The 23,766-nt window shown below is 46.2% G+C and overlaps 2 protein-coding genes across 3 annotated transcripts; one reads left to right on the top strand and one right to left on the bottom strand.

The window, feature by feature from the left end:
• The first annotated feature begins 94 nt into the window (after positions 1–94).
• Positions 95–14,861, top strand: LOC135806008 (large neutral amino acids transporter small subunit 1-like). Of its 2 annotated transcripts, none has more exons than XM_065320135.1 (11): positions 95–283; positions 3,277–3,725; positions 4,965–5,090; positions 5,418–5,517; positions 6,186–6,227; positions 6,746–6,869; positions 7,804–7,910; positions 8,968–9,064; positions 9,776–9,925; positions 10,832–11,018; positions 13,913–14,861. In XM_065320135.1, the coding sequence occupies exons 2-11, from the start codon at positions 3,311–3,313 to the stop codon at positions 13,954–13,956; spliced, it is 1,392 nt and encodes a 463-aa protein (XP_065176207.1). In that variant the 5' UTR covers positions 95–283; positions 3,277–3,310; the 3' UTR covers positions 13,957–14,861. The 2 variants fall into 2 exon arrangements, with proteins under 2 accessions (XP_065176207.1, XP_065176208.1); XM_065320136.1 differs by having other exon boundaries at positions 95–483.
• Positions 14,862–15,935: 1,074 nt separating this feature from the next.
• LOC135806007 (tyrosine-protein kinase SRK2-like) lies at positions 15,936–22,679 on the bottom strand. Its single transcript, XM_065320134.1, has 4 exons — positions 21,940–22,679; positions 20,858–21,524; positions 18,026–18,340; positions 15,936–16,673 (listed from the first exon to the last, which is right to left on the bottom strand). The coding sequence occupies exons 1-4, from the start codon at positions 22,353–22,355 to the stop codon at positions 16,500–16,502; spliced, it is 1,572 nt and encodes a 523-aa protein (XP_065176206.1). The 5' UTR covers positions 22,356–22,679; the 3' UTR covers positions 15,936–16,499.
• Positions 22,680–23,766: the final 1,087 nt, after the last annotated feature.

Below are 23,766 nucleotides of genomic sequence, written 5' to 3'. Positions count from 1 at the left end.
ATGACGCGCCCGCAGGATGGTACAAGTACGGGGTCGGTACACGTATAACTATAAGTACATGTGCACGCGCACGCACTTCATTTTTCGAAAAACTTTGTCATTTCAAAAACTACTGAAGAAACAAACGCGACAGACGTCTTTGTAGTGACCGGATTTTGAGGTAAACAACTACATGCTACTACTTGTGGTAGATCTACCCCACTTACTGCTTGCCCCAGCTGCGGTGCCAGCTCCATCGATTCAGTCTCAGAAACACAACAGCAAAAGAGCATGCTCGGAGAGAGTAAGTGGCACCCCACCCTCTGCTTCATTTCAGTATGTGCAGGTGTTCACAATGTGTTGCGCCTTTGACTCGAAATTTACCGGTAGCATAAGTAATTGCATGAGGAGTCCACAATCACTTCGCATGGGCTTTTGTTAGATTAGCATCTACTGCTCTTACTAATGTTGGAGAAGAGGCGATTGGCCTAAGTTACTGTGAAAGTAAGTTAGTTATGTCGATGTTTATCCATACATCTTCACAACGCTCTCCAAACGGTCTCTGGGCTACACCAATCACTAAAAGAAAGAGATATTAAAAATTTAAAATTATTCGAATTTTCGGGCAAAGCCTATCTTCAGGAGCTGTTTTGAAGGGTGTTCTGATACTACTTCGAAGTAGTAGTCCAAATCACCCTTACACTAAGGCCACAACAAAAAGATTTCGTGTTTCCGGTCGGCCGACCGGGTCCGTTTTTTCAAAAATTATGGAATTTTTTTGGTAGCTTTAGTAGCTTTAGGGCCTGGTCAGACTGCGGCAACTTTCGGTTGCCTGACGAAAAAAGAACAGCGTCCAGAATTTGAAGCGCGATCACACTACACATGTGGGGAGAATGAAAATTCAAACTTCATTTCGAGCGTCAAGTGGTAATCTCCACGAACGACGTCAAATTCCTTCACCTTGGGATCGCCAACACCTTCAGTGCAATCCTTGCAACCATCCTTATGAGTTTTGTTGTTGTCCGTGGCCAATTAGCTCCTCGATATCGAGATGAAAAAATCTGTGATTATCAGCGTCAATGGCGTATCAGCGTCAAATCCTGTTTGGAGCGGAAAAGCGTGGCCCGTTCTTGCTTTTTTTTGGAGCGTCAACTCTCGCTTTTGCCGCTCTGGCGGCAAGTTACTATGGAGATTCGGATTATAATCCTAGGATTATTTCGATTTTGCCGCAGTCTGACCAGGCCCTTAGTAGCTAGTAGTACTATAATGTAGTGTGCGTGCAATTTTGTGCAGGCATGTTTTTGTGTCAATGTCAGTACTATGCGTCTATTGATGCTGACCCATTGGTATTGCATACGGCTCAGAAATCTCTGAACTATGCAATACATCTACTGCGTCCCGCGGTGGTATTCTACTCCATATTCCATGTGTAAATATGTATATATTGTGTATCACCAGTGTCTGATCCAAACTTTCTCAATTTGGCTCATGTCTATGAATACAGCAGGGAAATAAACTTTCAAACCAAAAAATAATAATTTTCCGACTGACCGGGCGTATTTTTTCGGGGGGTGCCGACCGGAAACACGAAATCTTTTTGTTGTGGCCTAATGATTAGGGCTCAAACGGTCACGGTTTTACCCCTAACGGTTAACTGCTAAGCTAACGGTCGGTTTAACGGTTATAACCTATAAGCCACGGCAATCCTGCGGACTCTTTTTTAACCCTATATTTGACTATACTCATTCAAAAAATGTACCCTATTCTGAGTATTCAGTACAACACACACATGTACATTCTCTTGCATGCTCATTCATACATACTCTCACACCAAGAGACCAGATATGACCGAGTTGACAGCCCAGAAATTGCGTACGCGCGCGACAGCCTGCGAAAGTGCATACTTTGCAACGACATGATACTTGAAAAATTGACTGAAAAGTTACTGCGTAACCGTTATCTTTATCGGTTAACCGTTAATTCTTTGTAACCGGTCTGCAACCGGTTAATCGGACTAACCGTTTGAGCCCTACTAATGATGCCCGATTAATATTCTCTATTTCACTGTATATTCTCATTGCTGGCAAGTGGGGCAAATGTACCTGCATACAAAGTCATGCAGTCAGCCCCCGGGCCGACAAAAAAGGCATTTAAAATCCACACAAGACTGCAATCATGCCGTTGACGAGAGATACACTGTACGGCATGATATACAAAGCGCACCAATTATTCTGATAATTCATGTATTCAGATTACTGAGGTTTGGATAGCCAGGATAGGACACTCACTGTACTTTTAAAATCAATAAGTACGATTTTATAGAAAAGAAAAAACGTCAAAAAAGACCTAGGAACTACAAGTTACGCTATAATGTCCACTAACACCACCAGTTACTAAACAATCAGCTCATGCGATAACATTGCACGACACTGACCGACGGTACTGACGTTCTACAACTAACTGGCTATCAGCTCTAGCACGCCTTACTCCTTAGTTGTAGTAACGGTTGGTGTTGTAATAGGGAGGTTCTGCTCTACGTTATGGGAACGCGACGCAAAGAATCACGCAAACTCTCTTCGCGTTCCCGTAACGTAAAGAATTCCTGTTCTGCTCTAGCTCTACGTTCACGTAGAGAAGTCACATGGAATGTGTACTGGGAATTTCCCCTTCCATATTAGGCAGTTTTCTGCCTGCACTCGAATGATACCCAGTAGATCCGTACACACTTTCTTTGCGTGTGCCACAACGTAGAGAACCTCATCTACGCTTAGAAATCTGGACCCAAAACACGCGAAGCCGAAGACTCTAACCCAGACACCTGCTCTCTACGTGATTTCTCTACGTTTCACGTATAGCAGAACCTCCCTATTGGCCATTATAGCGTAACTTGTAGTTCCTTGGTCCTTTTTCTTTTCTATAAATTTATCCTTGGCTCTCCATCCAAGTACGAATTTGGTTAATAATATTATTAAGATATTCTTCATTTTCTTCTATTTTGATTATGTCGCCCTGCCTTTTTTGATAATGCATCAGTATGCAGATGAGAATGGAAGACGAAAGAATAAACTATGAAGTACCGTAAAGGGCCTGGTCAGACTGCGGCAAATTTTCTGTGCCTGACGAAAAAAGAAAACCGTTCAGGATTAAAATCGCGATCACACTACACGAATGAAAATTCAAAAATATGTTATCATCACTCCCTATGATGCCACATGGTAAGAACTTGGAGATACGGTTTTGTTTGTGTGAAGAAATACTGCAAGTGTAGTTTGTATATGCATGCAACATTCTGTACAGGTCAAGACCAGTAGCTGCATAGATCATTGTCGCCATGACGACCCTCAAGAAGGAGTTCACTTTCATGGACACCCTGGCCCTGATCGTTGCGTCAATCATCGGCTCTGGGATATTTCTGACTCCGAACGTGGCGTATAAAGAGGTTGGCTCACCGGCCATGCTTCTTCTGGTGTTTGCCTTGACTGGAGTGTGGTCATTGCTTGCTCAGCTGTGCTACGCGGAGCTGGGTACTCTCATCCCGCGGTCAGGTGCAGAATATGCATTTTACAAGTACGCGTTTGGCACCGGCCTACCTGCTTTCATGCTGAGCTGGATATCGTGCACTGTCATACGTGCACTCAGCCTAAGTATTGTGATGCTGACGTTTGCACGCTACTCTGCGGCACCATTCGTCGGGGATTGCGGTTTGACAGACTGGGCATATAAGTTGATTGCAATTGCTACATTGGGTAAGTGTGACACATGATTTTATCCTTGTATCCAGGCACTATTGGTCAGTTGGCAAACTTAACTATCACATCACATCGCTTTGGATAGCTGAATACTGGAAGACATGCGGTTACAAACTCGCAATACGTTGATTTTGCAGTACATACTTCAGACAGTGGTATCATCGGCATACTGAATGAAGGGAGTAGGAAGAAATGATCATCGGCATACTGAATGAAGGGAGTAGGAAGAAATGACGTAAGGGCAACATTCATCAATTTGCCTCATTGCTCCTTTGGCGTGATAATTATACATCAAAGGAGAGAGGGGGTCTCCCTGGACAACACTGATGTTTGTTGCAAATATTGAACTCCCGGTAAGATTGCCATAGAGTTTTACTCGTGCCGAAGTGTTTGAAATAAGGGTCGAAATAAAAATTAAAAATATTTACGATTTTCCGCATCCGTAGGAACGCCACCACCCCCAAGGATGAAGGCCTAGATGCAGCTCCTAAAGCGGTGGGAGGTGAGTAGATCAGACCCACTAACATGGTGAAAGACCGAAAATCCCATTCGCTGCATCCGTCGAAATTAGTGAGGTTTTATACCAGCTTCCTCCAAACGCTTTAGTGCAGTGTCTCGGATAACTGTGTTAAACGCATCACTGAAGTCAAGGAGAACGCCAGAGTAATGTCAAGCGCCAAGTAGAGCTCTCTCACACCTTGTGTGCGTATAGAAAATGCCATCAGCAGTCGAGTGAGAAGGCCGAAAACCAGCTTGAGCCTCTCTGACATACTTGAAGTACCTGTTGTGTAGTGTTGTGATGTAATGATGGCCGTGAGTAGATCTACCTTCCGGACAACTGAGAGATGGGCCTGTAACTCTCTGGAGTGCCTAGCGGTTTGCCTTATTTCAAGATGGGAACAAGAATGCCACAACGAAGGTCGCTAGGGCAGTGTGAAGATCGGAGAGTAGCATTGAAAAATGCCACAAGAACCATACCACCTGCTTCACTCATGCTGTCACATCCAACAGCACCACAAAGCTTCTGTTTTGTATTGCGTTGCGTACTTCTTCCACAGTGGTAGGCTGTACAGTGTGTTCTTGTTGGTACGAACAGCGGTGGATGAAGGGGAAGAATTTGGCAGGGTGGACCAATAGAAAATTGATGTGAAGTTGTCATTGAATTTGTTGAGGTTGAGCATACAAGTATGCTGACACTGTGATTTTTTCTTGGTGTTACCTTCACATGTGTTGCAGGACTGGTTTGCACCATCAACTGTATCAGCGTAAAGTGGCTGGCAAAGGCACAGCGTGTGTTCTTTGCCTTAAAGATTGCTGCTCTGGGTGGCATTGCTTTAATGGGCTTCGTAGCACTTGGTCAAAGTGAGTTACTGTTTCTAGATGCAAATGGCCATGTATGGTTTTCTCATGGAGACTTACGTACTTATATCTACACTGTATTGCTGAAGTATGGTGACAAACTGAGCGAAGTATGACATGAAAAATGCTCATCAGTGCAGGAAGGAAGCAACTCATCCTGCCCCATAGAGGCTTGCGTAAGAGACAATGATGCCGAAAAAAAGTCAAATTCGATGATCATGCACGTAAATTGTCCATTTTTGTCCCGTGGTTACTGTTGCCGTGAAGCTACCTGGCCATGTACATGTCTTGACACGAGGTGGCCATTGTGATGTGCTGTGACACTAACAGAACGACAGTCATACTTGTCACAGGGCTTCAACGGCACAAGCACAAGCATCGGTGGGATTACCGTTGCCTTCTACGGTGCTCAATGGGCCTTTCTCGGATGGTATGTTAAAACGTGGGAGCGAGTGGAACAAGTCTCTGTTCACTTGAGCGTTGTATTGTAGAGCGCACGTGGCCACTATCGTGCGGGTTATCAAATGCCAGAATACTACAGGAGCACTGACACGTGCTTCTCATACCGAAAGAAACGTCAGTCCTCTTCTCTATTCAATGTGCTACATTGTGATGCGTAACACCCTCTTATCTTCATCAGTTTTAGGGAGTTAAGGGGGGCTAAAGCAATAATTGAATATCTATATCTTCTGACCTTTTAAATAAACTTGAACAGGAAGAATAAAAGGGCCATTTTTTAAAGACACTGAATGTCAGCTGAAAGTCCAGGCTGACATGATTATTAATTAATTTTTGAAAAAGTAAGGCTCATCCTTTCTGAAAGGATTGAAGTTCCCTGGTACGTATTCTTGAAACCATGCCCGGGTACTTCACTCACCAACGCGCTCCAGCAGCTTTATTTGCGTGCATTTGACGAAGCACTTGTAGCTGTTTCAACTCTTGTGGTGGCTGGCTTCATAACGTGCTAGCACACAGTGTTCTATAAGAGGTTAGGGACTGCCTATAGTAGATCAGCCCTCCTTGGTGTCCGTTGATGCTGCATTCATCTACTGTACGTGTGGATTTTCTATCTGTTCACACCATGCTACCTGCATTCAGGTCTGAAGCTAACAACTTTGTGCAGGAACTGAGTGATCCAAAGTTAGTTGTTGCGTAACGTTTTCCTCTTGTACATGATACCTTGGTGACACATCCGTGTGTACATTCCTGATGCACACACATGTACGTCTACTCTACTCAAATCTCCGGATAGCTAGCTGTTTCGATCTTGTTAGATCTGCTCAGCGGAGCTCAGAGTTACTGGCCGAACCGATTGCAATGAAGTCTAATGAACAACAAAGCATTTTTACACCGGCTCAAAGCATCAAAGTCGGGCTGCTCTAACTGCAATAAACACAGCGAGCTTTGTACGAGGTATTGACTTTCAAGAGGTCCCTAGTTGGAGAGCGGATCAAAGCTAAAACTACTGTACACTGTACTTCAAAGTACAACGTTGTGTATCATGCACAGAAACGGTGTAGGTTCAGCTTGTTGAGCACACATGTACATCCTTGGATAGGATGTGTTTAATTAACTAAGGTGTGTGAATGCTACATTCTGGTTGGCCTTTAACTGGTGATATTGCAATTTTATTCTTTATCAATGTTTCCTGTGTCCAGAATTCTTGTGAAGGCTGCCTTTCTGGCTATTCCCATTGTCACGCTGTGCTATGAACTGGTCATCGTCGCCTACATGGCTATTTTACCCGAGGACACTTTCCGAAATTCGAAGGCTGTTGCTGTTGTGAGTACATGTGCGCGCGTGTGTGTGTGTGTGTGTGTGTGTGTGTGTTCCATGTACGCAACTGTGGTGCCGAGGCTAAACTATTTTTTCGGAGAAATGGACGCAAGCTCTAGCCTATTTCCTTCAACGTCTGCCCTAGAATAGTTCTTCGGTGTCTGCCCTGTACATGTAATAGTTACTGGCTACTTACAGTAGTAGTAGTAGTAGTAGTAGTAGTAGAAGTTATTATTTTACTAGGGAACTCCCAACAGGCGTTGCCTTTTTACTGGGAACCCTAGGAATGACTTGGTGCTTGTGACATATCCAGAAAGGGGCTTAGCTTGACGACATCCAGGTGGAAGCATGCTCCATCTGTCTGCTGCCAAAAATGAAATAGCATTCAGGCTGTAACGAGACGTAGCTCTGTATACAGTATACCTTGGAACGGCGCAAGCCATGACTTTTGAACACTTGCAACGTAGCCATGGTACAGCTCTGTACGACAGAAATGTAATTGTTGACCATATCTAGCTTGAACTCTTGTGAGCTTTCAAGACACTGAAAGTGAGGAAGAAAAAAGGCAACGGAAACACCAGTGCATGCCTGTGTATCTGTCTGTCTGTCTGTCTGTCTGTCTGTCAGTCTGTCAATACAAACTTGCACGATCTCAACATATTGTCACATTTAGCGTTTTACTGGTGTCAGAGAAACAAATGCTGCTTTTGGTACGAGTACTTTAAACATGCTGTTTTCTTCGGTATTATGACTTTTCTTCGGTATTATGACTTTTCTTCGGTATTATGACTTTTCTTCGGTATTATGACTTTCTTCGGTATTATGACTTTTCTTCGGTATTATGACTTTTCTTCGGTATTATCACTTTTCTTCGGTATTATGACTTTTCTTCGGTATTATGACTTTTCTTCGGTATTATGACTTTTCTGCGTAACTCCAGGCTGCAGGGAAGGAGATGATTGGATCAGCGGCATTGTACATATTCCCTCTCATTGTATCCATGTCATGCTTTGCTTCAGCAATTGGGATATTACTAGCGTCTTCCAGGTAATCCACACTAACTGTACCTGCCTTTCAACTGTTTTAGGCAGCACTCAGCTTTCAGCACATGTACTGTACGAGGTGGCTATGCAGCATACTTCACCTTCCCTGGCAGATGCAAATGTGTGCAGATTCCTACTTCTGCATATCTATCAGAGAGAGAGAGAGAGAGAGAGTGTGTGTGTGTGTGTGTGTGTGTGTGTGCGCGCGCGCATGCGTGTGTGTGTGTGTATGTGCACTTATATATTGTGTGTTTGCGTTTTCGGCTTCCACGAGATCTCAACCAGCATGTGGCTCGCCAGCATTGACTCTCTTACCCTGACTCTGGCTCCCTGTCACACGGGAGTGACGTGGCCCTACGGGGCAGTCATGCTATAGTAGTGTATGTGTGTGTGTGTATGTATGGGCGAGGGCGAGAGAAGTACCGATCACATACTTGGCAATGGACATTGGGTGTGGGCGGTTCGGGCTCGAAACAGCGGTACATACGGCGCCAGTCGGGGCGAGAATCTGCCAAATCGTACCTAGATGAGAAGCGTCGCAAATGCTTGGCAGAACGGCAGAAACCAGTGTGTGATCAGGCTGGCGCTTGCCATTGTCGTCTCTGCCAACGTTGGTTCCGCAGCCCCGGTGGATTGGCTACCCATCTGTGCGATCACGGACCTGCTCCCAACATCGAGCACCCCGGCAACCCGGTCACTCCGCAGTGCAGCACCTGTCACCGGAGTTTCAAGTCCAGCAGCGGCTTGGCCAAACACAAGTGCGACTGCACGGAACGAAGGACAGTGTCGGAAAGGGCCGACTTCCCGTTTGAGTGCCCTTGCCAAAGGAAGTTCCGACTACGTCACCATCTAGTACGCCATCAGAAGTGCTGCTCCTCAGCCTCTTCCACCCCTCTCCCCTGACGGGGACCGTGTAACCTATCAAGGCAACGTGTATGTATGTGTGTGTGTGTGTGTGTGTGTGTGTGTGTGTGTGCATGCGTGCGTACGTGCGTGTGTGCACGTATGTGTGTGTCTGTGTGTATTATTTTTGGTTTTGTTTTCATGTCCGCACTCGCTAGACTAGTTCATGAAGCTGGCAAGTATGGAGACCTTCCACCAGTGCTTGGCCTAGTTCACAACACGCTAGTAACACCGATATTTGCTGTATGGGCCCAGGTCAGTTACAAGATTTGGTCGAAGAGGGGATGGGGTAGGCATGATGCTAGTATTCCAGCAAATATGGCATTGATGTGTTTTTAATGGCTGTCATTATTGTTGTAGGCCTCCTAATCGATATAGGTATACAGCAATTCACACATGCCCACAGCCAATGATTTAAAACGTTTTGAGACATCACACTCTCTTTCTTTCTAAGCTAGTAACATGAGTTCTATATGCCTGACTTTGAAATTTGAGGAAATGTGACGTTGGAGAAAATTGGGAATGATGAAAGGTACGATCTGTAGCATAGGCTATGGGGTGATAGTGCTGTGAGTCCACGAAGGCTGACATAGTTCTACTGGCTGTGGATTGAGATATTCAGCACGGTTACTCGGTTAGTACTCCCAACTTACTAGTAGTACGTCACAATAGTATCACGAAGGTATGGGACGGTTGATAGACTCACAACCAGCTGTGGCTCTCTCATCGGCTTGGGCGATCTGCACTGCATGTACAGTTTGGCTAGGTGATTATGCAGATGGTTCATTTATGGATCATCTATGCGTAGGCTACCCATGCCACTTGTCAGTTGTGTGATTATTGAATGTGCACTTCAAGTGGCACCGCCATACGAAATAACGTTTGAGTATGTTTTCACCTTCAGTACCACGACTATCTTCATGCAAAATGTTGTGCGCATTTCTACAATGGTTTGGTTTCCTACAGTGCCTTTTCCCTGTGGTGTTTATCGCTCTGGTGGATGTCTACTCTCTTGTCACACTGTTGGGCTTCACCAGCGGCGTGGTCATCAGTGCTTCCATGTTTGTTCTACTGAAGCTGCGCAGAGCTGAGCCGAATACCCAGCGGGGTATCAAGGTAAGAGAGAGAGAGAGAGAGAGAGAGAGAGAGAGAGAGAGAGAGAGAGAGAGAGAGAGAGAGAGAGAGAGAGAGAGAGAGAGAGAGAGAGAGAGAGAGAGAGAGAGTGAAAAGCACCAACCAGGTCCCAAGTCCTAACTAATACACATTTTCCCCCTTTTCATTCCCTCAAACACCTGCCCAATGTCACTAGCGAGATTCACCCCAGTATTGTGAGGTTACTGTCATAGGCATGATTGGGAGCACACGTCAAGCTCGTTTGTTGGTACACTTGACATGTACAAGGCACGTGGGTACTGATCATAGGTTACCTCCAGCAAAACAAGTGGTCCATTCTCAGCGAATATTTGAGTATTCCTCTGAACTGTGTGTTCCCACCGTCACTCTCACGATGGAAGTTGCTGTTTGCACTGCAGAATACTGCAATAAAGACTCGCTTTCCATTGGGTTGCCGTTTTTTGTGTAGGACGGTAAAGTACCGTTGATCCGCCCCCTCTCTAATTCCCGCCCCTGTCGATATTTACGGTATTTTACGGCACTGATGACCGACATTAGGATTTTTGCCGTGTGGCACAAGAAGTCATTTTGACACTTCTAGCAGCTCAGACAGGTTCCAGTGCGCACGCGCGTATGCAGTTCACTGGCCTGTAAGACTGGACCAGCAGAGCAAAGGCCCTCAAGTTTACATTGTCGAGGTTCAGGCCCGTCATGTCACATCCACCGGGGTAAAGGAAAGTATTTCATTTACCAGTTTGTTTATCAGTGAAAAGGTTTAGGAGTAAAGTTTCGTACAAGTGAGTGAGAAAAAACATATTCAAACTGCAAAATTTCCCTGCAAATGATCAGCGCATAATAATTTTTACTGGTCTGTGAAAAGTTCATTGTGTTCTGTATCCATCTGCACAGGTACCTATCATTCTACCAATCATAGTGCTCATACCATCAGTGGTGTTCGCTATTGTGCCATTCGTCCGCTCCCCTCTCAAGACAGGCTTGACTGCTCTTGCCATGATGTCGTCGATACCAATTTACTTTGTGGCTGTGTCAAGGAGGTGGGGAACGAAATTGCATCCCTGGCTGAATCGTGCCTCAGGTCAGTCTTGTGGACAACAATCTTCTAGGCTGCACATTATGTTTACGTCTTTACTAGTGCTGTTGAGTTGTACTGCAAAGCAGTGTGATGGATGGCAGCAGCAGCAAGAGCAACATGTTTGGGAGGTTGTGACAAAGTGCATCCGAACATCAGATCCTGCCCAATTGATCTGACATGGCAGTGTGTTTCGGACTACAGTAAAACCTGTGACTACCGACCACCCCTTGGTGCCAGCAAAAGCAATCTTTAGTTAGAGGTTTGCACCGTGTGACCATAATGATATGATATGTATATCAAAATGCAGCTAATACAATTTTCCAGGACTTGCGCAATGCCATTCTTAATCCAGGTCAAACAACACTTGGAGAGAAAGACGGAGAGGTGGAGAGAGAGACAGAAAGAGAAAGAGAGAAGATTAATTTGTTTGCAGACATCAAATTCAGCTGCTACTTCTGAAGCCAGGAGTCAAACGTTCCCTGTGGAATTTTCGTTTTGAGCTGAGCTTCAAATTTGTCCATGCGATCAATCGTACCGACTATCCTTGTTGTGACTTCTCGATTGTTTGAATGCGATCCTTCAGCATCAGGACCTCGCGGTGCTGCTTTGTTTCTGGATTCCTTGACGCCATCGTCGATTCGTTTATATGACTGGGGTGACAGAGCCGCTCAGTCTTCGTCTCTCCTCCGAATAGTAACATCGAGCAGAGAGCGCTTTCGATGTGCTCTCCAAGACGTTTCCTATCATGTTTATTCTTGACAGCGCTTGAAATTCTGACAGGTATAGTACAGTCCACGCGGACTCCACAGTCAAAATGACCTGCGTTCATTTGTTCAGCTGTAGTACTGAAAGATTCCTTTCAGGACCATGGAAAATCAGCAAAATTTCAAGAAGGAGCTTCGAGCAACATTTGATTTCCTACATCGCGGTCGCTAGTTACGGGTCAAAAATCGTCTTTGGGACAAGAAAAGGCGGTCGCTGGTCGCGTTCAGCAGGTAGTCGCTAGTCACGGTGAATTTTGAATGTGAGACCGTCCGTGCCTGGCCAAGTGGTCGGTAGTACCAGGCTGGTCGCTAGTCACGGTGGTCGGTAGTTACAGGTTTTACTGTATATGAAATGGCGACTCTTTCACACGATGCATCCTGTCATGGCTGCTGCTGATTATCCACAGTGAGACGTGTTACTGTGAATGTTAACAGCTCACTGCAAGCTTTCAGGGACATGTCTGATGATGTCAGTGGCCATGCTAGATTACTCGTTGAAATAATTGTGGTCTCTCACTGTCCAACGGAGGATTAGTGGTGCATAATGCAACTTCTTGGTTTCCTTCAGCAATGTGAGTGCTAACTTCTGAGCACTGGTAACTAATTGTACCGCGATGAGGCAATGTTCAGGACTGTTATTGATGTCACCGTCTGGGCAAGCAGTAGCCATATCATCTTTACTTGTCTGATCCAGTATACCCAAGTCGAGGGCAAAATACACACAAGCGCAACCTCAACATGCAGGAAATGAGCTAAAATGGAGGGAAATGAACACACGCGCAACCTCAACAGGAAGAAAAATGAGCTAAAATGGAGGGAGGGAGCTAACATGGGTGTGACAGCAGTCTAATATCGAGGGAGCTAAACGTATGGTGCATGGCTAGCTAGTGTCTGTTACTTGTCTAATAGCATATTGAGATGGAATCATGAATTTCACTTTCCTTACTTTCTGTCAGTGGATCACAGCTGCTGTCAACAGCGATGCCACTTGCATAATCACCGGGATCCGGGGGCCCTCCCCGTATTTTCTTTTGAAAATTGGGCCTAAAAGGCCTTATTTTAATGCTCCAGAATAATATGAGAAATAAGAATATGCATGCTGATGAAACACCGCATTGAGGTATTTGTACTGTTTCCATCAAAAACCGTCACAGTGGCGTACTGTGGATTGTTTGACTAGCTTAATCTGGTGGGGTTTTGAATATTTTGATTCTTGGGAGAATAGGGAAGTCCTAAAACGTGATCCGATCCTTTTTTTCTAATGTAGTAAGCTCACCCAGTTTGGCCAAGCAATCCCACTGCGGGTGCTTGTGGAAATTATGTTACATAGTCCGACTCCCAGCATCGGATCCTTGGGTATAAGCCTTCACAACGTGAGCACGGTTTAGAAATTTTAGTATAGTTCATGGTCTCTTTTTTCCTTTGAGTGAAATACTAGTAGTGCAATCTTCTCCCATTTTTTTGTTGAAAATGTCTGTGCGTAATTGTGTTGCTCAAGTAAAGAAGAAAATCCACTGGGCCAGATGATTTGGTTTCCTTGGAAATTTTTAGTGAGTAGAACAAGTTCCACTCAAAGTGAAGGTGCTAAAACAGTTCAATCTTCCCCCCGATTTTGTTGAAAAGCTCCATGTGCAGTTGAGTTGCTCGAATAAAAGACAATCCTCAGATGCTTTGACTTCCTGGAGAACTCTTCGTGAGTAGAACAAGTTTAGCTCAAAGCTAAGGGGTGTTGAACATGTGTATATCCACACTACAAGCATACGATCTGCTCAGGATGGTCTTGTGGGATAACCGTGCCATTAGATGGTTGACTGGTACTTATAGTATATATACAAGGGGTTCCCTGTTATCTGTATAGAAGGGGAGGTTTCTTCTTTTTCTGACAAGCAGACAGCCCTCGTGAAAATCAAGGAGTGTGGACAATTGGAAGTAAAAATTGGAGAGACAAACAAAAGAGAATTAGAGTCAATATGTAAGTGTACAATGAGTGCCTTTTCTGACGAGGCGTCTTGGAATCACGGGCCTAGCCAGGCATTGAGGAAGAGAGGAGAAGAAAAATAGAAACACCTAGTTGCAGGGAAGAGGAGGAGAGTTGGGAGGAAGAGTATTTCATTTTCATTTTTTGTTTTGCAGAGTGGACTGTAGTCATCGCTCAGCGGTTCTTCAATGTCTCATAGTGATCGGACCACTATAGGGGATCATGCCACATTCAAAGTAATCATCAAATCCACCGCCGGAGTTGTCACATATACTACCAGGGAAGTTTCCTGGAATATGTTTGGTATTTTGTAAGTTAGGCAATGCCATTGTACGCATCCACCACACTCGTGACCAATTTCTAGTACTATTATCTTTCAATGTTTGTCTGAAAAAATTGTTGTTCAAATGATTCTTCTGCAACAACAGTACGGATGGCCATGCATGTGCAGTTGTGAGAAGTGTGTTTTTAACCATTGCATTTTTAATATGGCTTGCTGTAAGTGGTTTTCAAAATATGATAGCCTAGCCTGACAGGTATAATTATATGTGTGTGTATTAGGACTTGTATTGCTCAGGCTCAGCCTCAGTTGACTCAGTGGTGATAGTACCCATACTTGTCTTGTTTTATCCGTGTTCCATGTTTCTATGTTTGGTCCGTCATCACTGTATGTCACCAATGATATTCGTTAGGCATCATCAAGATGTTAAAATACTCATTCGCCTTCCCATTACTCACTCCAGCACAGGACAGAAGCGAAACTAGCCTCACTGGCTTCTCTCCCTGCGCGCTGTATTATTATCACTTTACTCCTTTTGTTGCTGAGCTCACTGATACCTCTGTCATAGTTGTGTTAACGGTTCACTATCGTCGTGTTTGTCCAACTTGAAGTATTTATATGAACCAGTACTACTAACTCTTCTACTTGAAGTTGAAGTTTATTTTTTAGAACTCGTACTCACCGCAGTTGTTCACTACTTTTTTGAAGTACTTTGTCATCCAAATGCCAGATATATTTTGATTATTCTCCTGTATATCCTGATTATCATCCCTTTCTTTCACACCCAGCTATTCGACTGTTATCCTACCTTTTGTTCCAGTTTCCACCAGGTGTGCATTCAGAAATTGAGTTCTGGGCTCTTCCAAGCCCTTTTTCGAACCGAATTGATTCTAAAACCCAGCTTTTGATTTGGTTCTCTGGGGTTTGGACCTGCAGCTTAAACCTGGCGTGATGTGATAACCTGACTGAAACCATAACTTCCTTTTTGACAATACTTATAAATGTCAAATAAAAAGCTGAAAACAACTTTTGACTCGACTGCCTATTTTTAAAAACTTTCTCGGAAGTTCGGCTGCCCTGCCGTCTCTCGAACCCTACTACATGCAGTACCGTATTTTCAGGTGTATAAGCCGCCTTGGAGTACATGTATAAGCCGCACCCAGATTTTTTTACGAAATACAGACATCGACCCCATTTATCACCGCTGATTTGACCATCGTAGTATAAGAGGCATATTCCAAAATCCGGAATGCAGAACCTCTACAATCACAGATGTCCAGTGAGATCAAGTGAGTATGTGTATTGACTTAGTATGCAGGCACCGCAGAAAATGTGTGCACACTACTTGTACACCTCACCGCCATGCATGCCAAGCAGGTGTTTCGCAGACTTTCTCGTTGGTGCAGTTCCATCACATCTGTTCGTGTCTGGCGGTAACTGCAGCCATGCATGCTTCACTCTCATGCTCGAAGGCCTTGAACTTGCTGCACCCAGTCATCACCTGTTGGCATTGGCTTCCTCTTATCACACGGCCTGTGTGCGTGTGTGTGTGGCTGCAGCTGTTTAGCTGCATGTCAAACTGGGTACTGTAGGAAATTGCCCTCCGCAGAAGTGCAGCTGGTTCTGACCTTTGTCATGCTAGTGCCTGCAGCTAAAGCTCAGCTGATGGGACTCCAGCCGGGGCCGTCACTAAGCAGCTTCCACAGCTATGGTGTGCCAAAAAGGTCCTTTGTGACCTCAGTGCACATCATACGATCTCTTATCTGGCTCTAGTTACGCACCGGATCCGACAATCAGTTGCAGCAGCATTCTTGAGTTTCTGATACTTAATGTCATCCAGCATGTGCCCTCAGCAGAATGTGCCTGATGGCAGCTTTTCTCAGTGTCGCATGGCAATCTGAAACAACCGCTATTCAATTCCACGCAATAGTATAAAAATAATAATCACAGAAAAAATGTCACCGCCGCCAGCACACCAACTTTCTTCACACCGAAGATAGAAAGGTACTGGAGGGTACTGGTGGACATGGGTGTCAATGTACAAATATCAAGAATTAAAAATAGGGGAAATTCGTACAAAAATGAAGGCAAACAGATGCAGGCATGGTTCTAAACACTGGCTTTTTCCTGTTGTCAATAAGGCCAGAAGAAAAAATATTATTATCACCATCATGTGGTCCCAGTGTGGGTCAGTGGGAGAGGGCATGTGTCTGGCCGCAGTGAAACTAAATACATTTTCATAACCAGTAAATACTACTCGAACGATTGCCTACTGGGAAGTGTCAGAACATGCAACAGGCTTGCACAGTGGCGTATGAGTATCTGTGTGTGTGTTGGTAGGGTGACAAGTGCATGTTGATCGGGGCACTGATCTGATCTTGAGAGCAACACAAACCAGATTTATAACTAGAATGAACTGAAAAAGGATGCTGAATATAATTGTTCTGCAAGCCCACCTTCAGCTATTCCAGGCCCTTGTAGGGGCCCTCAGATGATACGAAGTAATCTTCTAGACGATAACGGAGATATTCAAACGTAGGGCGGTCCATTTCCTCCTTCTTCCAGCAGTCCAACATGATCTGATAAAATGGCTCGGGACAATTTGGCGGAGGTGGCATTCTGTAGCCGCGATCCACCTAGTACAATATAGGAAAGAAAGCAGAACAAACACTCTTAGGAACAATACATCTAATAGAGCATGTAAACCTCAACATGGACTTGAGGAAAACGAGGACTCTAGACCAGTAGAAGTGTGTCATGAAATGCATGGTGCAACACAAACAGCCCGTATGCGTGCCTACTAGATACGGTGCATTCTAGACAAGGTGCATTTCACAGTATGTGAGCTGGCCCATCGACTCGGAGGTGCGAGTGTTGGTGAGCGTGAGGATAGCCACCATGTACCTACTTGTATATCATTACCTAGGGCCTGGCCGACATCTTGCTACATGTATAAGCTGCACGCCTCTGCAGTCACATTATTCATCTTTGTCCTGAGCACTACATGTACGAAGAACTACATGACTGTACTACATTAGAGGTTTCATGACGACCTTTCGGTATCAGAGGCATCTTGTTGAACTCAGGGCCTGGAAAAAGTCATGCGGGCATCATGGTGCAAGGTTACTGCCACTGGTCCGACCACAGATGCTATCTACTGAAACGTGGGGAATCAGCTACATGCAGACAACTCTGAAAAATAGTCGCAACACATTGAGTAGAATAGGCAAGGCACCAGTTGTGCAAGGGAACCAGCTCAGTGACAAGGCTACAAGGTGATTCATACCTGTGTGCTGCGCGTTTTTTTGCGGTTTGCTTCCCAATCAAGAGAATGGAGAATGGTGTTACAGTGTCGGAGTGTGTAGGTGTGTCAAGGTGAATGTGTTGGTGAGTGTGAGGATATCGGTGCAGTGTGGCCATTACTGTACTTCATCCTTAGATTCATAATGCAATCTGAGCTATGCACCTGTGCTAAATACACCACCCACCTTCCGGTATCAAGAAGCAATTCGAAGTAGGATTGTTACAATGTGCATACTATTTTCTGAGCGGAGTTCAAAACGAAGAGCGTGGCTGCCCTTTTGGAAGAAAACGTGTACAGTCATGTACCTGCTTCCGATGATTACAAACACGGCAAATGTTGTTAAGCTATCCCTTAGGTGCACACTATTCTTTAAAGAGTCTCATGATAATTATCACGGTCACTGAATGATGCACCAAACCAACCAATCTTGCACCTGCCCACGGTCACAGCGCTCTTTCCAGCCAGTGGTGTACATGTATCACCCCCCCCCCCCCCCCCCCCCCCCTGTACAATAGTATTAACACCAGCACAATATCAAGCATCGGCGGGCCCCGGTCTGCTAGAATAAAGGCTCTAAGCTACGATTGGGTCAACCAAATTGTTTATCATTCTAACCGCAATGGGTTATCACTGAGCGTATGTGTAGGCATGGCGAGAGGACAATAACACTGGATAACATCTTACTTGTGTGAGCACTTCGGCATTGGACATTCCGGGGTAGGGCACACGGCCATGTGTGATGATTTCCGACAAGAGAACACCAAACGACCAGACATCAGACTTGATGGTGAAGCGATTGTAAAGTGCTGCCTCTGGTGCTGTCCACTTGATGGGGAACTTTGCACCTTCTCGGGCGCAATACTCGTCATCCTGGATAACTCTGGCCAAGCCGAAGTCCGCAACCTTGCAGATATTGTTTTCACCTACCAGGATATTTCTTGCCGCCAAGTCACGGTGAATGTAGTTCTGCACCTCCAGGTATGCCATCCCTGACGCTACCTATACCAGGAACACACAGACAATGGACACCGGCACATGCACACACACACACACGCACACACACACACACACACCTGTCCTGTCCTGTCGAGCCACTGCCACAAAGGTCACGTGGGCCCCGGAGGGGCAACGGAGAGAGAAGAGAACGCCGTCCCACGGCGTACGGGACACAACGAGAGGTCGCCAGGATTCACACACACACATCTAAACATGCAGCTAGTAGTGGGCATCATCATATGACTGCGTTATAACTAGCACTTTGGCTACCAGATGGGAAACTAGTCCACGCTACAAATTGTGCAGCTTATAGACAATGAAATAGGCCCTCATGTGGACCTGATCCAACCCTTTGCAACACGGATCACTAAACAGGAGGCACTGCAATATGCCATAATTCACCTGCATGCATTACGAAGGAACGATTTAAGGATCGTTGGACTACAAACTACATGTAATTATGGCTAGTGCTTGGTTAGAATAAAAGCATCACTTGTTACAAGTACTTAATTGCCTTTCCGTTGGGACCATCCCACATGCCACATGCCAAAGCTACAGGGCCCTTCCTGAAACTGACGACTTCCATGTACTAGTACATGTAGTTAGTAGATGTCTGGCAGTGTGTGTGTGTGTGTGTGTGTGTGTGTGTGTGTGTGTGTGTGTGTGTGTGTGTGTGTGTGTGTGTGTGTGTGTGTGTGTGTAAGAGCGTTTCTGGGGAATATCCAGCCAATAAGTAGCCACCAATTTGCTTGAGAAGAAATTCCCAGAGTGTAATTATCATCCACCACAGAGAGGTGGAACATTGGCAGTAGAAAAGAACATCAAATGTCTGTTTTTTTTCTTACAATCAACAATGTTTGACCAAAGCGATGTGGCTAGTTTACTGGGAACGTTGATCGCATTTTCACTTTTTCAGCAACTCCTATAATAATCATACACTGGCATCACGTGGTGTGTGGTCATTACAACTAGGTTTGTATGCATTGCGCATCATTGCAAATAACTGAATTTATCACATACATGTTCACATGGCAGTGTAGCGAGCGTCCAGTTCAAGCCCAAATCATGTTAGTATGTCTGCTGTGCGCAATACTGGAAAACTCAGAAAACGTAGCCCGAAACATAGCGCTCCAAGCCTCCTGGATGCTCTGTATTTCGCTCATGGAATACTGCACATTCGCATTGTGCAGAAGAACTGGCTTTTTCAAGTAAACAACATACTGTCACTGTTTTAGAAGCACGACGCTATTGTGGATGATTACGATGTGAACCATCAGTCCCCTGTTCCAGCTCAATGCTGCTATAATGCTGTCCAGAACCGTCCGGCTTGGAGACACATCGTTGATTGTTCTCCTCCCTCCCGAGCTACTCCTGATCCCGAGTCCGGCTCCACTCGCATGCGGCAAGGCATGTTGTCGCCGAGGGAACCTCAAGCGTCATGCACCATTCTGCAAGGCTGCGAGATAGCCCATTCGCTATCATTGTCATCGGCAATGCGTATGTTGAAAGTGTGTGTGTGTGTGTATGAGCGCACGCACAAGACACACGTGTACGTATGGCAAGTCCCCTTTCTGCGCTCAAGCACTTCCCGTGGTGTGGTCTCATAAGTGGGCTAATGTTTGTGTAGGTTAAGATTTGTGGGTTGTCGGTCGTTCGTGCAGTCACCGATAAGTTTTTGGGGCACTTTCAACAAAAAGGTACAGATATACGACATCCCGTAGCCTTCGGTAGACCCGGTGGGGTGTTGAATGTACAGGACTCTATTGTGTTTTAAGGCATATTATACAAGCTAGTCATTAGATCTCTCCAAAGTAATGAAGCTGATCAAGTGATTGTCTTCCCTTCATTACTGGGCAGAATTGCTCAAATGCGCCAGCACAACACACAATGATCACCCGTTATAACACACAACGATCACCCAACCAGGTGATCATTGTACCAACCACCATGACTGTACAAACCTATGGGATTTCGTACATCTGTTACAATGACTATTATTGTACCTAACCGTGATTGAGCCATATCTCCAAGATTTCTTTCCCTGGCCTCTCCCTGGGAGACCAACGTGACCAGTTTCTGGTTGTGAGCAAGTACACGTGTACATGCGCGCGCGCGTGTGTGTGGGGTGTATGTGTGTGTACGTGTGTGTGCGTATGTGCATGTCCGTGTGTGTGCATGTGTGTGTGTGCACGTCCGTGTGTGTGTGTGTGCGGATGTGCATGTCTGTGTGTGTGCATGTCTGTGTGTGTGCATGTCCGTGTGTGTATGTGTGTGTGTGTGTGTGTGTGTGTGTGTGTGTGTGTGTGTGTGTGTGTGAATGCGCGTGTGTGTGTGCGCGTGTGCGTGCGCGTGTGTGTGTGTGTGTGTGTGTGTGTGTGTGTGTGTGTGTGTGTGTGTGTGTGTGTGTGTGTGTGTGTGTGTGTGTGTGTGTGTGTGTGTGTGTGCATGTGTGTCATGTGTACACCTTCATGACTGTGCATTGGTTGACTGCTTCCCATACTTCTGCTCAGTTTCCCTTACCTGTGCAGCCATATCCACCAGGACAGGCAGTTTTGCAAAACGACCGTCGCTGTTCTTCAGGTAGTCCAACAGCGATCCATTGGACATGAGCTCAGTCACAATGTACAGAGGTTCCTGCTGTGAGCACACGGCATACAGCTGCACTAGCTTCTCGTGTCTCAGCGTCTTCATGATTTGGGCTTCCTCCAAGAACGCCTCAGGTGACATGGTTCCAGCTTTTAGGGTCTTCACAGCAACCTTGGTGGTTTTGTTCCACAGACCTGCCCACACCTCACCGAACTGCCCGGCTCCCAGACGATTCCGAAGCTCCAGCGACTCACGTGGGATTTCCCATTGATCTTTCGTGTCGTATGATAGACCGCTGGTTATAGGTCGCTCTCCGTGAGGACAGGGTCTCGTTAGGTGCGTGCACAGGCCGTCCGATTCCACCTTGTAATGCTCAACCAGGTCGCCGAGCGTGGCGAAAATGGCACGGCTAGCGATGTAGAAGTGCCCGTTATCCATTGTACGGATCCTATAATGCTTGACGTTGTCGTTTTCTCGCAGCGACAACGAGTAGTTGCCGGGCTGAGATTCAGATTCTCGCGCTAGGAATGTTCCGTGCGGATTGCCAGGCGCCAGAAGCTTCTTTTCCGCATCGGATCGCTTGATGCGACCAAAGAACCACCTACACATCAACGACAGGTAGAGACATCAAAAATAATGTTCCTTCAGGGTTCCATTTCATATTGATCGACGGAGGAGACTCGAAGACAAAATTTCTTTGAGTCGCAAACAAGACAGCCAAAAATGTACACCGATCACAACATTGAAAATGAAGAAAAAAAAGAAGGAGGGTCCACCGGCAACGATCCGCTTGGCCGAAAAGGATGTTCAGCCTCGCCAAAGAAGCATTCCACTATGTCATCAGCAAGATACCAACCACGGCCTGGATGATAACATGATAAGCTAGTAATTATTTTCTTGCTTTGCTTTCACATACAGTGTCACACGTAACACTAACACCAAGTCGCTACACGCAGATTTGAGAGGAATGCTAAAGCCTAAAGGCGCCAGGCAGCCTAAAGGCGCAAAGTACTTACTCTTCGGCTTGCACACTAGCTTGCGGTGCCACATAATTACTGGGAATGTAGCCGGAGTTGCCAGTCACAAGAGACGTGGCTTTCCACCAGTCACCATCCTGGTTGTTCACCACCTGTAGCTGCTCGCCTTTCTTGAAACTCAAATCCTCGGCTGTGCGTGCGTCATAATCATACAAAGCTAGGAAGATGTTTGCATTGCTCATTGGAGTCGTTGGTGCAGGAGCTGCGGGAAGAGACCGCGGTCCTCCTCCTCCCATGCCTGCCATTCCTCCTGTAGCGCTTGGACCGCCAGCTGTTGGCCCGCCATGGCTGTCCGTAAAGTTCAGATTCTGGGGTTGCTGTGGCTGATTGGGCTGGTGGCTGTTCTGCTGGTGGTTGCCAGAGGACTTTTCTCCGCCGGAGCAGCAACAGCCCATTGTGGCAGTGGCGACGGCAGCCCAACCTAGCTACTCGGCCTGCGCGGCCCCTTCAACGAGAGATACACTGCCGCTTTTTCTCGGGGCTTTTCTCATAAGCTTGGCGCCCTCTCTTTTGCTTTTCTGCCTGACGAACCAATAGCGTCCCATGTGCACGCAATAGGCCGAGGAAAGAGGGCGAGCACAGTGTTTCTGCTGCCGTTGCTGAGCTGTGCCCGTTTGATCGCCTGAGCTGAGCGGGATGCAGCACGATAATGCATGCACGCATCAGCAGCGTTCACTAACACTGCCGCTTGCCAGATCATCACACCCGGACTGACTGACTGTCTGTAGATCTACATGACTGTACTGCCTCTGTACGGACGATCGACCTTGGCAGTACCACTACCAGTGCAGTGCAGCGTGTGTGTCAGTGATCGCCATGTCCACAGACTGGCATGGCCGGCAATGCCGTGCGATATCCCATGCGTGCCCCGACCCTGTCTGTCTGAGCTACGTGCGTGACTGCTCAAAATGACCCTGATTATGATGGCTGTGAGCGAGAAGATCTTGCACACAGCATGCATTTCAAATGCCTAGGGCTGGTCGTGCAGGTGTCTGCACGCTGCCTCTTTTTGCCGCCTGATGCGTTGAGTCCGGGGCTTGCCCCTCCCAACCTCATCTCACTTCTCAGTCCTACATTCCTCCGTACACTATGGCAATGTACTGCATACTGAGTAACTGTGCCTGGGCCTGCGGCCGCAATGAACGGTCGGTTACATGTACAGTCTGTAGTGTAGTCTGTAGATGTACATGTATGTCAGTATGTGTGTGGACGAGTGAAGCTGTAGCTGTAGAAATACAGACTCAGTCCCAGACTGGATCTCGGATTGGACCCGAAGATAGTGGAAATCACAGGTCTGCAAGCAAGCAACAGTCCGTCATATGCAAGCATAGTATTCATACACACTGACTGGTAGTAGTGGCATTATGTGTGGGGCCGTCTGGACTACATGTGCATCGTAGATGCCATGCAGTCAACAAGCTGTCATTCGGATTCCTATGGTGACCAATAGCCACGCCATAACCCGGTGAAGCATGTCACAGGTCAGTGTTTTCGAGAGGGATAGTTCTACAGAATGTCAACTGATTTGTAGCGTCCTGCCTTCTCTCAAATGATGCAAACGACACCCACGGTCCAGTCTGCTGCTATGCACACACACACACACACACACACACACACACACACACACACACACACACACACACACACACACACACACACACACACACACACACACACACACACACACACACACACACACACACACACACAGGCATCCAGTGTCTAGCGCAATGGCCCTTGCCTGGGCTCCATCTCTCCCATTCCAACCTTGTCAGGTCAGTCTGGGCGAGGTCCACCGCGCGCGGA

This window comes from Sycon ciliatum, chromosome 1, assembly GCF_964019385.1.
Source record: "Sycon ciliatum chromosome 1, ocSycCili1.1, whole genome shotgun sequence".
NCBI lineage: Eukaryota > Metazoa > Porifera > Calcarea > Leucosolenida > Sycettidae > Sycon > Sycon ciliatum.
This window is presented reverse-complemented; position numbering and strand designations above follow the sequence as displayed.